The sequence below is a fragment of the Schistocerca piceifrons genome, chromosome 2 (genome assembly GCF_021461385.2).
Source record: "Schistocerca piceifrons isolate TAMUIC-IGC-003096 chromosome 2, iqSchPice1.1, whole genome shotgun sequence".
In the NCBI taxonomy this organism is placed as follows: Eukaryota; Metazoa; Arthropoda; class Insecta; order Orthoptera; family Acrididae; genus Schistocerca; species Schistocerca piceifrons.
This window is the reverse complement of record NC_060139.1, coordinates 713,499,635-713,516,856: the sequence shown is the minus strand read 5'-3', so window position 1 is coordinate 713,516,856 and position 17,222 is coordinate 713,499,635. Positions and strand designations below refer to the sequence as shown.

The following is a 17,222-nucleotide window of genomic DNA, read 5'->3' as shown; positions in this document are numbered from 1 at the left end:
GCAATCTTTTGAAACATTCAACACTTACTTTATACTGAATAATGAATGGAGATTGCTCAAGAAATTGTGGGTTTCAACAAGGTTAGTGGGGATAGTCGCAGGAAACAAGACTGGGTGTAAATCACTGGTGGCAAGTGCTGAGAGATTCATTTTGAAGATTGTACCTTTCCCATGGATATCTAGAAAGTTAGAAAGAGAGCACTAGACACAGACAGAGTGGAATCTGTTAAAATGGAGATGGTATTTTTTGTTGGATAGCTTTATGTGGGACACAGATGGGGAGAAATACAACAGGACAAAAGTAGAGATAAATGGAAGAGCCATTTGGAAGAATGTCAGAGTAGCTACTACCACCAGCCATGAAGTAATTGTTGAAAGTGAAGGAGAAGAACAAGATGATGATGATGATGATGATGATTAGAATTTGGATGCTAACCTCAACATCTTGAATATGTCAATATTCAGGATGTGGCATGGGATTTGGAAAAGGTTGTGCTCTGTTTGTGAATTTCAGAAAACAATTTAAAAATTATACAATTTCATCTTAAGATGTATTTGTGCCAGCCAAACCAAAACAAAACATTAAAGTAAATAACACACTATTGAACAATGAAATACACGAAGTGAGCCAAAAGCAATAACCCAATATGAAGGCCAACATACAGTGGTATGGTACACATGCTTGCGTGTGTGTGCGTGTGTGTGTGTGTGTGTGTGTGAGAGAGAGAGAGAGAGAGAGAGAGAGAGAGAGAGAGAGAGAGAGAGAGAGAGTAAACTCCACAGCATACTGAAAAGCATCTGGAATACATATGCATTACTGAACTGCATGTTTGAATTGGATGTGCCACATAAAATTGATGTCAAGTGAGCCTGAAGAAGCAACTTGATACATGTCTAAGCTGTATCTCTGCTTAATCATCATAGACGATCACTGTCTTAAGTGACTATCCATCAAAACGGAAAGTACCATATATGGTGTCAGAAATACACAGCAGCTATGAGTCAGTTTTTGTACACAGTTCCATTTATATGGTATCAAACTCTGGTGTCCCCTTATTCCGCACTATGAATACAACAGTATTTGTATGGGAACACAATGTTTCATATATCAGTTAGAGCACGCTATGGCGACAAGAATAAAGATAGCAAAGGATGTCACGAACAATGAAAAACTGGTAACTACAATCAACTAAATGCAGCAGCACTGTCATTACCAGTAGAATATCACTGGTCACAAAAATGAGAGGAGGCAGTACTTCGTCTAAATAATGTTCCTGTATCTATGCTTGTAAACAAGTTACCACAGTGTCTAAATGCCTGTATCAGCCCTCAAGGAGAGCTGATCATGTGGCCTCTTGCATGTTGACAGCATATATTAAACCTCATCTTCAGCTTACATATGCTAATATGGCACTATAGCAGTTAATAGCTCATGAGAAATGCTAATGTCTCTTTTTCAGTCTGTGTTATAGCATCTTTGTGCTTCACAGAACTGACAAAGAGTATCCTTTGCTCTCTCATTTGTTGTGATGTCATTGCAGCTTCCATTTGACAATTTTACAACGAAATAATTAAATTTTGATCACCTAAGTAATACCCCGTAGATTCACTTTTACGCCTGCTGTATGGCAGCACAGTAACTAGCAGTCTTCAATATCACCAGTCACTGTGTGTGGGATATAACCTTCAGTGACTACATGGAAGAGTTGCGACAAAGAATAAAGGCCAAATAAATAATAATTATATTTCTAGTGTTCACATTTATCGCAGTATACTTAAAGTTGTGTTATTATATAATTAAGTTTACATAATTCAGTGATCATTTTGTCACTGCAAACTAAACTGATCTATCTGGCAATGGGTGACTCCTTGTAGATGGAGGGATTTTTTTATCTGAAGCTGTAATTGCAAAAGTAACACAAGCAGTTGTGTCAGTTAACCCCTATTTCTCAATATACAACCAAACAAAGCCGTTGCAGCAAAACTCATCGCATGCTCTCACCTTGGCATTATCACCAATAAAATTTACCTCATAGGATTAGCCAGCTAATAGATTACACAAGTCATAATCAACTACACAAGTCATAATCAACTAAGTATTCTTAGTGTATCCAAGCCAGTGAATAAATTAATGCAGATCAAAATACACTGTGACACTGATACCTATTTTATCATGCAGGCTACTTGAGTTCTAATCTCCATCAGATCGAAATTTCTCTACAGCGTGGCCTTTGTTGTCTAACACAAGAACAAGGTCAACTTGCACTAACCTGCCATTATCACCTTTTTTCATTCATCATTCTACCAATTTTAGTTCATTTCAATGCATTCACATTTCTTCAGATTTATTTAGTTTCCTACTTCTGTCTCTTTACTACATTTTGTGGCTTCCTTCACTGTGTATTGTTCTCTGTTTGAGGCCCATTATTTATTGCTTCTTTCCCCCTGTAGTTGCATCAACTAGATGTCTACTTTCAAGTTATTGTTAACATATTTTAGTCTCATTTACTGACTTTGGTGGCATTTCATTGTTAATATTCACTCATCTTACACAGCTGTTTCTCATTTGCTTAATTGTGGAATGGCAATGTCCCTCAAAGTCATTTTCCTTTTCCAGATGGGGACCCTCTCTTTTTGTAGTCCAAAATAATTGATCTACCGGTGAACATGGTATTTTCTATAAGTAATTTCAATTTGAAAGTGGGTACCCCTGAGAGATTAAAAGCAAGTTAACAAATTTAGAGCTTAATAGGTATTTTCTACATGCCATTAACATGAAGTGTCACTCAGTTTCACAAAGGGGGAATTTTATTTTTAGTTCGCCCTCATTCCAGTCGCTGAAAAATATTTTTTCAACAAATCGCCATTTTCATGACTCCATGTTATTTCTAAAATAAAAACAAGTACGCAAATAATAATGTAAAAATTGTCTCAGTCCTAGGTTACGAAATTCAGTATACACCAAAATAAAAAATAACAATTATTCAACATTCAAGAATTGAAGACCAATACAAGGACACAAAGCTTCACACTGTATTCCCATTACAATTCACGATGATGAAGTACAGGTAAGTCTGTCTCTATAACTTTATAGGTTGAGCAATGAATTTTCTTACCTTGGGGCAGCGCACAGCCTTACAAGGCACCTTGTATGTAGTGAGCATCTTCTCTTCTAGTTGTTCCTCTCTTTTCGAGGTTACTGAAGTATTCTGCTTCAGCTTCCAAATCCCTTGCTTCTATCAGTGTAGTATGTTTGGAACTCACACCCATCAGCCGCCTAAATTTTTCCATTTGAGATACACGTTCCTTTTCGGACTCTTTTTCTGCAAAAGTTAAGCCTATTAGAAGTGGAAATGTGTTTATGTGAAGAAGAGGGGCATGGGGTGTAGGGGGGCAGAGGAGCAGGGGGTGGAGTCGAGGGAGGGGGGGAGAGAGAGAGAGAGAGAGAGAGAGAGAGAGAGAGAGAGAGAGAGAGAGAGAGAGAGAGAGAGTGAGTTTCCCTGAGTATTATCTAAATATTACTTCTAAGGAACTTTTAAAAATGTTTTTCCTAAGGAAATAAGTAACTATAGTAGGCAGTCAAAGAAAGGAAATTGGGAGAGGGGGGGGGCAGGAAATCATGAACAACATACACTGTGGTCATAGGAGTCTTGAGGATAGCGATATGCACATATATGGATGGCTGTAGTATCATGTACACAAGGTATAAAAGGGCAATATATTGACAGAGCCAAGATTAATACTCTGGTGATTCATGTAAAAAGATGTCTGACATGATTATGCCGCACGACGGGAATTAACGGTCTTTGATCAGGGAATGGTAGTTGGAGCTAGACAAATGGGACATTTCATTTGGGAAATTGTTTAGGAATTCAATATTCCAGGATCCACAGTGTCATGAGTGTGCAGAGAATACCAAATTTCAGGCATCACCTCTCAGCATGGACAATGCAGTGGCCGATGGCCTTCATTTAATGACAAAAAGTAGCATCCTTTGCCTAGAGTTGTCATTGCTAACAGAAAAGGCAATGCTGTGTGAAATAATCACATAAATCAATGTGTGACACAACAAATGTATCTGTTAGGATAGTGTGGTGAAATTTGGCATTAATGGGCTATTGCAGCAGACGACAACTAACAGCATGACATCACCTGCAGTGCCTTTCCTGGGCTCATGACCATATTGGTTGGACCCTGGACCCTAGAAGACTGGATACCTGTGGCATGGTCAAATGAATTCCAGTTTCAGTAGGTGAGAGCTGATGGTAGCATTCATTCAAGTTTGTCACATACCTCATGAACCATGAACCAAGCTATGAACAAGGCATGTGCAAGCTGGTGATGGGTTTATAACAGTGTGGTCTGTATTTATTTTGGAATGGACTGGGCTCTTTGGTCCAACTGAACCCATCATTGACTGGAAATGGTTATGTTTTGGTACTTGAGACTATTTGCAGCCATTCAACGTCAGAATTTTTATGGATGACAGAGCGCCATGACAATATCACCAGGCCACAATTGTTCTCAAGATGATTTGGCCACCCAGATCGCCCGACACAAACCCCAACGAACATTTATGGGACATTAACTGAGAGGTCAGTTTGTGCGTAACATCCTTTAATGTCAACACTTTTGCAATTATGGATGCTATAAAGGCAGTATGGCTCAATATTTCTGCATGGTACTTCCAAGGACTTGTCGAGTCCATGCCACGTCAAGTTCCTGCCCTAAGCCAGACAAAAGAAGGTCCGATAATCTGATATTAGGAGGTATCCCACGACTTTTGTCACCTTGATCTGCTAAAAATCCTCAGCAGTGGAGTGTGAGCGTTGGGGTTGGCTGGGGGTGGTATTCAAAGATCACTTGCTTAAATTTTTCTCAAATAACTCAAAAACTGCAGTCCTCTAGCGAAACTGTTTCCCAGTACAAAATTAAACTACATTAAATTTACTATTAAAAAAATTTATATTCATTTTTCTAAAGACTAATAATTTATGCATTGCAGAAGATGGAAAAAATTGCAGATTATTAAAAATATTATTGTAAAAGTACAAAGTTAATGTTTATCTATAAATGTAAGGGTTAATAACAAATATGAAATGTGTATACAGCATCTAAGTGCAATAGAGTCATATTAAGGGATAAATTGCATTCCAGGGTGTTATCAGGATGGAGGGGGGAGGTATGTGGGGTAGAGCATGAGGGAAACTAGGTCACCAGATTGTGTTCACACACTTTGCTCCTTCATATGTTTGCAAACATAAGGTCAAGCAGGTACCTACTCTACCTGCCTCACTACATCACAAGAAGCATCAACAGGGTGTTCACAAATTTACATGGACCATCCACAACACACTTCATGAATCACTTGCTACAAAGTGGACAAACATGCCCGGGAAGTGTTTATTTTGCACAAAATGAGTTAACACTACACAGAATGCACATATAAATTACTAGTACCAGTAATGCAATTAATGCATATGGACAGAACCTATATAAATTTCTGCTTGTTGTTCTACACTGCTAGAGGGGAAATTAATTCTTAGTCATCCTGTATGGCATATGTAGTGTTATTCTGGGAAGGTAATTTCTCCACCATGAGGTGCTGCTCCCTTTTCAGTTTACAGACAGATTACACGACACCAGCATTCCCTGTCCAATTCTCTTAGGCGAGTAGACAAAATAGTTTCAGTGAGCTGGTGTTTATATTTATATAGTGGGGTATTTTCTATTTATTAAGTAAATACTTATTTGCAGCTGTTAAATGAGGTATTACATAAAAAAAAAGAGCTGTCAACCACACTGAAGAGCCTTTTTCAAGTGTAACATGCTGTCAATATACATTTAACAGAGTCAGTTTCACTGTCTGGAATACTTTTCACAGCATAGGGGTATCAAATCCATCATCAAGTCTCAGCTCTCCTAAAATCTGAAGAGGCCCACAGACTTCAATTGTCTGCCTCTGCAACAGAAGTAGCTCACATAGGTGTTATAGAGCTTTAGATATTTCAACGTGAGTCAGGCAATTCATTGCAGCACACTACTATTCTTGGACTTGAACATGATCAGCCACATTCCAACAGACTTACTCACACCTGTCTTAGAAGATATACTGTGTATGTGTGATAAGTGGCCCCACTGCATGCAGCCCCCTCTACAAGTGCCAGCAATTCTGAATGGAATTAAGATTTAAGCAGTCAACAAGGAATACAATTAATTGTGCGAGAGTGCAGTAACTTTCTGGTCGTTCATTAATTCACCACCAAATGACTAAAACACCATTACATGGCTTGATAATATGCTGTCGACAACAGACAGCACGAGCGTCCCACATATAGCAATCTGATACCTTTCCCACCACACTAACTACATAGGTCACTGACAGCATCACACTTCCAAATTAAACACTAGGAACATATTTTACATAAAAGCTCACTCAACAACTACAAATAAGTAGTCATTCCATAAATGGAAAAATAACTCCACTATATAAACATGAGCTCAGTGACATTATTTTGTCTGCTCACATAAGAGAGTTAGGAAGTCCTGAGGAGATATAGCCTGTCTGCATATTGAAAAGCAAGCAGCACTCATAGTGGAGGAATTCATATTTCCAAAAAGAGCATTTGCCGTATAGGGTGACTAAGAATCAATTTCCTCAATTTCCCCTCTAGCAGTGTAGAACAGTGTCCAAAGATTTGTGTAGATTCTGTTCGTATGCATTACTTGCATTAGTAACTTTATATCTGCATTCTATATAGTTTTAACACATTTTGTGCAAAATAAACACTCCCCAGGCATGACGACACACTACAACACCAGTGATTCGTTAGGTGTGCTGTGGTGGGTCTGTATAACTTTGTGAAGCACCCTGTCGTTGCTTCTTGTGATGTAGTGATGTAGACAGAGTCGTGAATCACCTGCTTGAATTTCATTTATTTACAAAAGAAAATCGTCAAACAGCCTTACATTCTGAGAAGTTATTTTATTTAGACAACCGATTTCGACATCTTAATAATGCCATCTTCAAGCCCCATATGCGTTTTGTGTACAGACAGTCAGATCTATCAATATGTACAAACTGAAGCCATCAGTATCTGGATACCGTGAATTTGTGTTTTGAGAGTTTCCATCAACGACTTGATAACAAGCATTCAAAGGAAACACTCTAAGACTGAATTCACAGTATCGAAATACTGATGGTTCCTCACAGTATCCAGATACTGATGGCTCCAATGTGCAAGTATTGACAGATCTGATTATCTATGAACAAGAGCACATGGAACCTGAAGATGGCATTACTTAAATACCGAAACTGGTTGTCTAAATAAAATAACTTCTCAAAATGTACAGCTGTTTGGGGATTTTCTTTGATAAATATTTGACCAGTCACTGTTCTGTGTCTACAATGGATCAACAGAGATTGCTTAACCTTCAGTTTGCAGGGCTATGAAGGAGCGAAGTGCATGAACACAATCCTGTGACCTAATTTCCCTCACATTTCCTCCCCCCCCCCTCCCCTCCAAATTGTTACACCTCTGGAACACAATTGCCCCTTAAAACATCCCTGCTACACTTAGAAGTGGTATACACATTTAATATTTGTTTTTAATCCACCTTATTTAAAGATAAACATTAATTTTATATAATTAGAACAATTTTTATAGTACTCTACAATTTTTCCATTCCCTACAATTCAAAAACTACTGGTCATAGAAAAAAATGATTGGGAATGTTTTCACTGGAAATTTAATGTAGTTTAATTTTGTACTGGAAAACATTATCACTAGAAGTTGGGGTTTTTGAGTTATTTGAGGAAGACATAGAAAGTGCTGTTTAAATGCCCCCCCCCCCCCCCCCCCCCAAATGCTCACACCACACCGGCCAGAATTTTTAGTATGTTGTTTAGGAAACTGCTTCCTAATGGTGTGCAAAAAGTTGCAACTATACTTTTTCCCCCGTCTTGCCTTTCTTGTCTTCACTGACTGGACTATTTTAATTAAATCCTTAAAACTAAGAGAGAGACAGAGAGGGGGGGAGAGAGGAAGGGGGGAGGGGGGAGGGAGGGAGAGGGAGAGAGGGAGAGAGGGGGAGGGAGAGGGAGAGAGAGAGAGAGAGGGAGAGAGGGAGAGGGGGAGAGAGAGAGAGAGAGGGGGGGGGGAGGGGAGGGAGGGAGTAAAGGACGGGTATGAGCCTTTAAACAAAAATCACGGCTATAGTAAATATCCGTTTGCACATCTCTTCTTAAAACTCTCTCACTCTCTCATTTACATTCTGCCAAAACTTTCCAATACCATATATATGTATCTCTTAAATGGTTAGTTATAAAAGTGACTTACACATTGTTAGCAACAGAGTGTCTACAGTCACTTTTCCTATTGTTTTCTCACAGTCATGCAGCTGTTGCAGAATTCCTACTAGACTATGAGGAGTGTTCAAAAATTTCCGGAACATTCGTAATTCTGCGCCAATGGTGTGATGGAGCGAAATGTGGTTGGCATCCCTTCACATGCCCGTATTTAATGTGTAATTGTTGTATTCTGTTAGTTATTGTTCAGTGCTGTATTGAGTAGAATGTTGTGTCTTACAGTTTGGGAATTTCGAGGTGGTAGAATTAGAGGAGCATTTGCGTCTGCATTAAATTTTATGTGAAACTCAAGAAAACCTTTACAGAGACACACCAAATGATGCATGAAGCCTACAGTGATGAGTGCTTTCACCATACATGGTGCTACGAATGGTTCACATGGTTTAAAAATGGCTGGATGGAAGCTGAAGATGACCGTCGTTAAGAATGCCCTTCAACATCTACCTACGATGCTCATGTCAGGAATGTCAAGGAAATTGTGTGTACCAATCAAAGACAGACTGACCAAGAGATTATAGAATAATATAACTTCTCAGTTGGATCATATCATGAAATCCTGATACAGTATCTTGGAAGGCACTGTGTTGCCGCCAAGTTCGTCCCACAGCTCACGAGTCGAGACCAGAAAGACCTTCACCTCCAATCTGTGAAGAGCTTTTGAATTGCGCAAATGAGAATGAGATATTCCTTAAGAGAATCATAACTTGTGATGAGATGTGGGTCTATGGTTATGAGGTTGAGACCAAGATTCAATCTTCACAATAGGTTGGGAAATGTTCTCCAAGACGGAAAAAAAAGCACGTCAGGTAAGGTCATATGTCAAAGCCAAGTTGATACTTTTCTTTGACACTGAAGGATTAGTTCATCACGAACTGTTAATCGACAGTACTATCAGGACATGTTGCAATACCTGTAAGAAAATCTGAGGAGGAATATGGCGAGGCAATTCATGACTCTTGTATCATGACAACACACCCACACATCCATCTGTGTTGGTGCGTGACTATTGCACAAAACAGTGTGCTGCCTCACCCTCCATAATCTCCAGACCTGGTCCCTGTGGACTTTTTTTATTTCCAAAGTTGAAAACTCTGCTTAAAGGAAGAAGATTTGCAATGACAGACAAGACAAAAGAAAATTTGCAGATGACACTTCGTGTGATCCAGCAAGAGGTGTACCAAGACTGCTTCAGAAGTGGAAATGGCATTGGGAGCAGTGTTTCAATTGTGGAGGAGAGTAGTTTGAAGGAGACCATGCACAATAAGTAAAAGGTAAGTGTGGAAAAATTTTGTGGACGAAGTACAGGAATTTTCTGAACACACTTCGTAAAGTAACAGTTAGGTCACAAAATCAATACATATGAAACCAATTAGCATTAGTTAATAATAGTTAATGCTAACTGGTAACTTAACTACAGGGGCTATGAACATACCAGCACATACATGTGTAAACATCATACAGCACACAGATTTAGAGCATAGTACACAGTCAATGCGGATTTAAAAATACTATAATTGAATTTGGTTGGCAATCTTAATGCATGTTCACATAGACACACAAAATCACACACTCAGATGCTGTATAAGAACAATAAGAGCAGTAACAAAAAATTAATATAAGCAGCCATCAGAGCCAAACAGATGCAGATCATAACTGTTGTTCACAGTTAACCTCAACTCTGCATTGCAAAGATGATCAGTGATGTGGGCAATAGCACAGAAGTAACAACCCTACATTAAAATATTAAGACGTATTAGGTATGTTACTTGACAAGGGGAAAAAAAATTGAGGCCTATATTATATTTTTACAAAATACAGTGAATCACAAAATTGGGGAAAGATGTACAACGCACCACATAATCATGATACAGTACTTGCCTAAATTTGTCTAAAACAGCCCCATCTCTTTAAGGCCAGCCTGCTCACTGAAAAATCTGTCTGGATTTTTACTGAACGCATGGTAAATTTCAGTCTCTTCCAAGACACTCAGAGTCTGCCTTTACCTCTTTTAACTAAAAATTTAAGGTTGCGTACAATATTACCTTTAGGATGATTATTTGCATGAAGCTGGACAATCAAAGATTTGCTGCATTCACTCAAGTTTGTTCCAATACACTAAGGATTTACAGACATTGGCCGTGAGTGGGTATTGATAGACATTGATGGGGAAAGTAGAAAATTGTGCCAGACGGGGATTTGAATCTGGTTTCTTGCTTACTAGGCAGATCGTCTGACCACTAAGCCATCTGGACAGAGTGATCACTGCAGCCGCACAGACTACCCTAGCATCCCCCCCCCCCCCCCCCCCCCTCCCAAGCTGCACTGACCACTGTGTCCTGATGGCTCAGTGGTCTGAGCATCCACCTAGTAAGCAGGGGACCCTGGTCCGAATCCCGGCTCGGCACAAATTTTCAACTTTCCCCATTGATTTCAATCAATGCCTGCTTGCAGCCAATGTCTGTAATTCCTTTGTGTCTTAATTCATACTGGCTACTGAATTTTTTTAAAAAAAAGTGGTGTCTGTTCTTTTGAACATGTCCAAAAGAAGACACACCACAGATATTTATATATTCCTTGGATCACTTAGCGAAACATCTGCAAGTCTAGGGCACTTTAAACAGTCATGATTACCACACTTTAGGCCCACACATACACACCAGACAGCAAGTACAGCTGCACTTCTTGGGACTGCGGAAAAACATATTTTACATTAGAATCCCAAAAATGGTGAACTATCTTTTCTGATGTATTACCAAAGTGAGGAAGGGGGCTACATGCATAATCCTCAACCTGACTTCTCCTTTCCTGTGTCCTGCTTTTTGTTAGTAATTCACAACTTCCTTTTACAATATACCACTTATCACTTTGGCTTGAAGGCCATTTCCTACAGCTATACACACCAAAAAAAGAAAAAGGAAATCAACTTTGGAGGTGGGGAAAAGGGAGAAGTAAGAGAGCGAAACATGCAACCATTCCTTACTACAGTACTATACTTAAAGAGAAATCTCACAATATGAGGATTCCAATGTAAGAATTGGTTTCGGCATCCCAACACACTGAACCCAAGTGTAAGACATCATGCACAAAATTTGCACCCATATTTGCAGTCTGGTGAGTAAGAGTAGACTGTGGTAATAGTGACAGGCTTCATGTGGGCTAAACAGGCAGATGTTTCGCTGCACTGTTAAAAGAACATAAAATTTGGTTGGTAGCCCCTTGAACAGCAGAAACCTGGAACACAAGGACAAACCAACGTACCTGGGTGTCACGCTGGACAGACCGCTGATATACAAATATTACTATGAGAAACCTCGCCAAAAGTTTGCCACCAGGAACAACATCTTGAGGTACCTAGTGAATAGTAGTGTCAGACCAACTATATTAAGAGCAATTGCCCACGCACTTTGCTTGCCATATGGTCCAGTCTGCACATGCCAGAAAAATCAATACTAGCCTAAATGACACACACAAGTTAACAAGACGATGTATTAAAGCCACACCAGTTGGCCACCTATATAACGTGGCTAGATTCTCTGCATCTCACAGAATTCATATGAGCACACACAAAAATTTAAACAGAATTTCAATGAGCACCACCTGCTACACAGAACTTCATGAGGACCTGATTTAAATATCGCACAAGAATCATTAGGCCAAGCTAATAATTGATGTAGTGCCAGTCAAAACAAATCTAATTAAATCAGGCCTTAAAGGCAAAGCAGACGTCAAAGGTGACTCTGGTGAGGTCCAGGACATGGAACATCTTTTATAATGTCTCAACTGCCCCACGAGATGTATCCTAGAAAGAATCACTGATGTTGGGCTGAAAACGATAAAATAAATTTTCCAGACACAAAAAAGTAAAGAAAATGGAAACGAGTGTTTCTTGTGTTGAACTATGCAAAAACAGAATTCTATGTGGAATGTCAACTTGCATTCAGACGAAAATTTTCTGGTCTGTAAGTTCTCTGTGATTCAACAAGATGTAGATTAGTGAAGAAATTTCAAGATACTGGGCCCTTGTTAGACACACAACGGTGTAAAGGACACAGTGTTTTAACAGAAAATAAATTAGACAAGGTAGGAGAGGCCTTGGAACGAAGTCTGAAAAAAAATCACTGAGCTGTTTGGCACTTCAGACTGGCTTGTCAGCAGCACCTGGTCACAGAGCCATGCACAGACTCAGGCAGAAACCACGCAAAGTAACGGTAGTGCAGTGACTGACAAACTTGGACACTGTTGCTCGACACAATTTTTGCAACAGCTGTTACAGTCTGTGTATGATGGAGAGATTCATTCTGAAATGCTTTTTTTTTCCTGATGTGGCATGACTGTGTTTGTCAGGTATGTTAGATTTTTTTTTTAAGAACTAAAACCTAACAAAAAGGCCTATAGTTATTTCATGCAGGACACTTGAAAGACCACACACTGCAATGCTTCTATGACAATAACATGAATTTTTCTGATGAGAGCATAGTTGATTGGCTTCCTCATTCTCCAGATCTAAATTCATGTGACTTTTACCTTTAGGGAATGTGGAAATCTACGGTATATGCAAACTTTCCCCGTACACTCAAAGAGTTAGAAGACAGGGTTCAGCTAGTTATTTCCAAATTTCAGCAACCAAGTGTTTGGTAATGTGTTCAGAAGATGTCAGACTGCTCTTGCCTCTGAGGGACATCGTTATAAGCACCTGTTGTAAATTAATGGTAAGTTTAATTTAGTCAGATTACACCACTGCTTACAATCCACTCAGCAGAAATCCTAGACTGAGTCCTGGTCCAACGTAAATTTTCAAGTGTCACTAATGGGTAGCATATCTATACCTAACGTGTGTTGCCAAGATATTCGCAGTTTGAGAATTTAATTCAAATTAATTTCAGAACGCCCATCATTAATGTCTGTTCATCCCAAGTACATACTATGACAAGCTCTTCAGCTGTTCTATTTGTGTTAGAAATTTCCTGGATCTGAAAAAAATTCTGTTACCTCCTCTGCACATTAAACTGGGTCTGACAAAATTGTCTGTGAAAGTCTGTCCCCAAAATGGAGAATATATCCAATATTTCTGCAAGGTGTTTACATGTCTATCAGAAGCAAAATTTAAAGAGGGTAGCTTTTTTGGACCTGATATTCAATTAATTGGATTTGATGCTAATTTTGAATAAAATATGTGAGTAGGATGGACATTCATCATTTGAGGTGGTTATCATCATGTTCTTGTGCAACAGAAAGAACCCACATTATACACTATTGGCCATTAAAATTGCTACACCACGAAAATGACGTGCTACAGACGCGAAATTTAACCGACAGGAAGAAGATGCTGTGATATGCAAATGATTAGCTTTTCAGAGCATTCACACAAGGTTGGCGCTGGTGGCGACACCTACAACGTGCTGACATGAGGAAAGTTTCTAACCGATTTCTCATACACAAACAGCTGTTGACCGGCGTTGACTGGTGAAATGTTGTTGTCATGCCTCGTGTAAGGAGGAGAAATGCGTACCATCACTTTTCCAGCTTTCATAAAGGTCGGATTGTAGCCTATCGTGATTGCGGTTTATTGTATCTTAACATTGCAGCTTGTGTTGGTCGAGATCCAATGACTGTTAGCAGAATATGGAATCGGTGGGGTCAGGAGGGTAATACCGAACGCCATGCTGGATCCCAACGGCCTCGTGTCACTAGCAGTCTAGATGACAGGCATCTTATCCGCATGGCTGTAACGGATCGTGCAGCCATGTCTCGATCCCTGAGTCAACAGATGGGGACATTTGCAAGACAATAACCACCTGCACGAACAGTTCGATGACGTTTGCAACAGCATGGACTATCGGCTCGGAGACCATGGCTGCGGTTACCCTTGACGTTGCATCACAGACAGGAGCACCTGCGATGGTGTACTCAACGACAAACCTGGGTGCACGAATGGCAAAACGTCATTTTTTTGGACGAATCCAGGTTCTGTTTACAGCATCATGATGGTCGCATCCTTGTTTGGCGACATCGTGGTTAACGCGCATTGGAAGCATGTATTCGTCGTCACCATACTGACGTATCACCCGGTGTGATGGTATGGGGTGCCATTGGTTACACGTCTCGGCCACCTCTTGTTCGCACTGACAGCACCTTGAACAGTGGACGTTACATTTCAGATGTGTTACGACCCGTGGCTCTACCCTTCATTCGATCCCTGCGAGACCCTACATTTCAGCAGGATAATGTAGGACCGCATATTGCAGGTCCTGTACAGTCCTTTCTGGATACAGAAAATGTTTGACTGCTGCCCTGGCCAGCACATTCTCCAGATCTCTCACCAATAGAAAATGTCTGGTCAATGGTGGATGAGCAACTGGCTTGTCACAATACGCCAGTCACTACTCTTGATGAACTGTGGTATCGTGTTGAAGCTGCATGGGCAGCTGTACCTGTACACGCCATCCAAGCTCTGTTTGACTCAATGCCCAGGCATATCAAGGCCGTTATTACGGCCAGAAGTGGTTGATCTGGGTATTGGTTTCTCTGGATCTATGCACCCAAATTGTGTGAAAATGTAATCACATGTCAGTTCTAGTACAATATATTTGTCCAATGAATACCCGTTTATCATCTGCATTTCTTCTTGATGTAGCAATTTTAATGGGCAGTAGTGTATTTCCACTGTAGCCAACATACTGGTGAAGTTCAAAAAGTTATGCTTTTTAATGAGGCTCGTAATTCTGTTTCTGAACAGTCACTTTTATTTTTTCCCCAGAAAATTTGGGCGATATTACTGAAGAACGAGGTGAGTGACATCAAAGTAATGGAAAAACAGTTCAGGGCCGTTGGAATAACAAGCATACCACTGGTCGCTTCATCAAGGCATACCAACAAGCAATTCATCTGTGAAAAAGCTATATTAGATGGTTTATGGGGAAGAGGGTACGAAAATATAACCATATAATTCCTATATAAGGAGATGTTTTTATACTTCAATAAAACCTTCATTCATTTTGAGAAATTAAATTACTTTTCATTCTAATTATGCGTGTTTTGCTAATAGTTTATTGTGAAAAAACTGCATATGGTAGGAATATATATATATATATATATATATATATATATATATATATATATATATATAAAATGGAAGGAAACATTCCACGTGGGAAAAATTTGTGTGCTTGTGTCTGTATGTGTGGATGGATATGTGCGTGTGTGCGAGTGTATACCTGTCCTTTTTTCCCCCTAAGGTAAGTCTTTCCGCTCCCGGGATTGGAATGACTCCTTACCCTCTCCCTTAAAACCCACTTCCTTTCGTCTTCCCCTCTCCTTCCCTCTTTCCTGATGAGGCAACAATTTGTTGCGAAAGCTTGAATTTTGTGTGTATGTTTGTGTTTGTTTGTGGTCTATCGACCTGCCAGCGTTTTTGTTCGGTAAGTCACCTCATCTTTGTATTTATAATATATATATATATATATATATATATATATATATATAGGTTCAGTGTACAAAAAATTATGAGATTAAACTGTTACCTATCAAAAAGAAACTTAAAATAATATTTTTTTCATTGGCCCGTGTTATCCACATACCTTTTGGTACATTCAATTGTGCTTAACGTCTACACTGTGGGTATACTCTCTTTCATTTTACTTGATAAGAACAATATCAAAACTGGACAGAAGCAAATCAGTTTAAATCAAAATAGCAGCTGCAACTAGAAAATAATGACTGATCTTTGTCTCACTTAATCCTCACAACAGGTTGGTCCACCTCATCCTGGGATCTGAGTGACTTGCCCTCCCTTTAAACATTTCCCAACCTCTCTTTTCCCCCTATCTGGAAAAGGAACTATTAGCACCGAAAGCCAGAACAGTGTATGTATGTTTAAATGTGTTTATCAGCAGTACCTACATTTCACCTCCTGAAGGTAAATGATGACCAGCAACTCCATCTTATAATTTTCTCGTTATTAATAGTACAATAAAATTCTAAGACTGGATGATGCTCTTACCAGACTGATCTTCCAATTTCCGTTTGACAGCAGCCACTGATTTGCTGTTGTCTTTAGGTAGTGGTCCAACTTTCTTAATTATCTGTGCTGCCTTTGCCTTAAAAAAAAAAAAAAAAAAAAAGGAGGAGGGGAAAGTGTTATTCATGTTTGTGAACAACTTTTTTTCTATGGCAAGATAAAGACAGGTATTTATGGTATTTAACAAGTAGCAGTTTCACATTACACAGCCCATTAATATTAGAAATGCCACTAAGACCAGTATATTGTATTTCTTTTGTAATTGTACAGTGTAAGTGACTTGACAATTTACAGTATGAAAAGAATAGTTCAATTACAATACATAATAACTAGATAACCACAGCCAGCTGAGACTATGAATTCCAGTTCCACTATAAAATGTGCCTCTGTTAAAACTGAACTTCTATATCATGTATGGCATAATCTTCTGGGGCAATCAATACAGCTAAAGTTAAGAAAGAAATTATTCTACAGAAGCATGCAGCAAACTAAGATTGTTAACTGAACATTGTGCAAAAGGGACCTCAGGATCTTACACATCTCAAATATACGTCAAAGATTTTATTTGACCACAAAATAAAAATCATTTAAGATAAAAACTTTTTGCTTCTCAAATGAGCAAATACACCTGTTTTGCATAATCGTGATGTCTCCAAAATCTACTGGCTTATTTTTTTCATTACGGCAAATGATGCAAACACTGGTTGCTAATGCTGCCTTGTTACCATTTGACATCAGAACTGCCATTGTCAAAAACTTCAGTCAGTGTCCAACTTCAGTGTGGGTGTGCCAAAGTCTGTGAGTTGTGTATTGAAATTTCTGTTATGAAAGGCAGGT

The 17,222-nt window shown here is 39.2% G+C and overlaps 1 protein-coding gene across 1 annotated transcript in view; it reads right to left on the bottom strand.

Annotated features, from left to right (window-relative positions):
- The window catches only part of LOC124776522 (protein MCM10 homolog), a 99,658-nt gene that overhangs the window by 8,836 nt on the left and 73,600 nt on the right, over positions 1 to 17,222 (bottom strand). Inside the window, 3 exon segments of the mRNA XM_047251551.1 lie at positions 3,117 to 3,182; positions 3,184 to 3,323; positions 16,368 to 16,464. Coding sequence (XP_047107507.1) covers positions 3,117 to 3,182; positions 3,184 to 3,323; positions 16,368 to 16,464 — 303 coding nt within the window.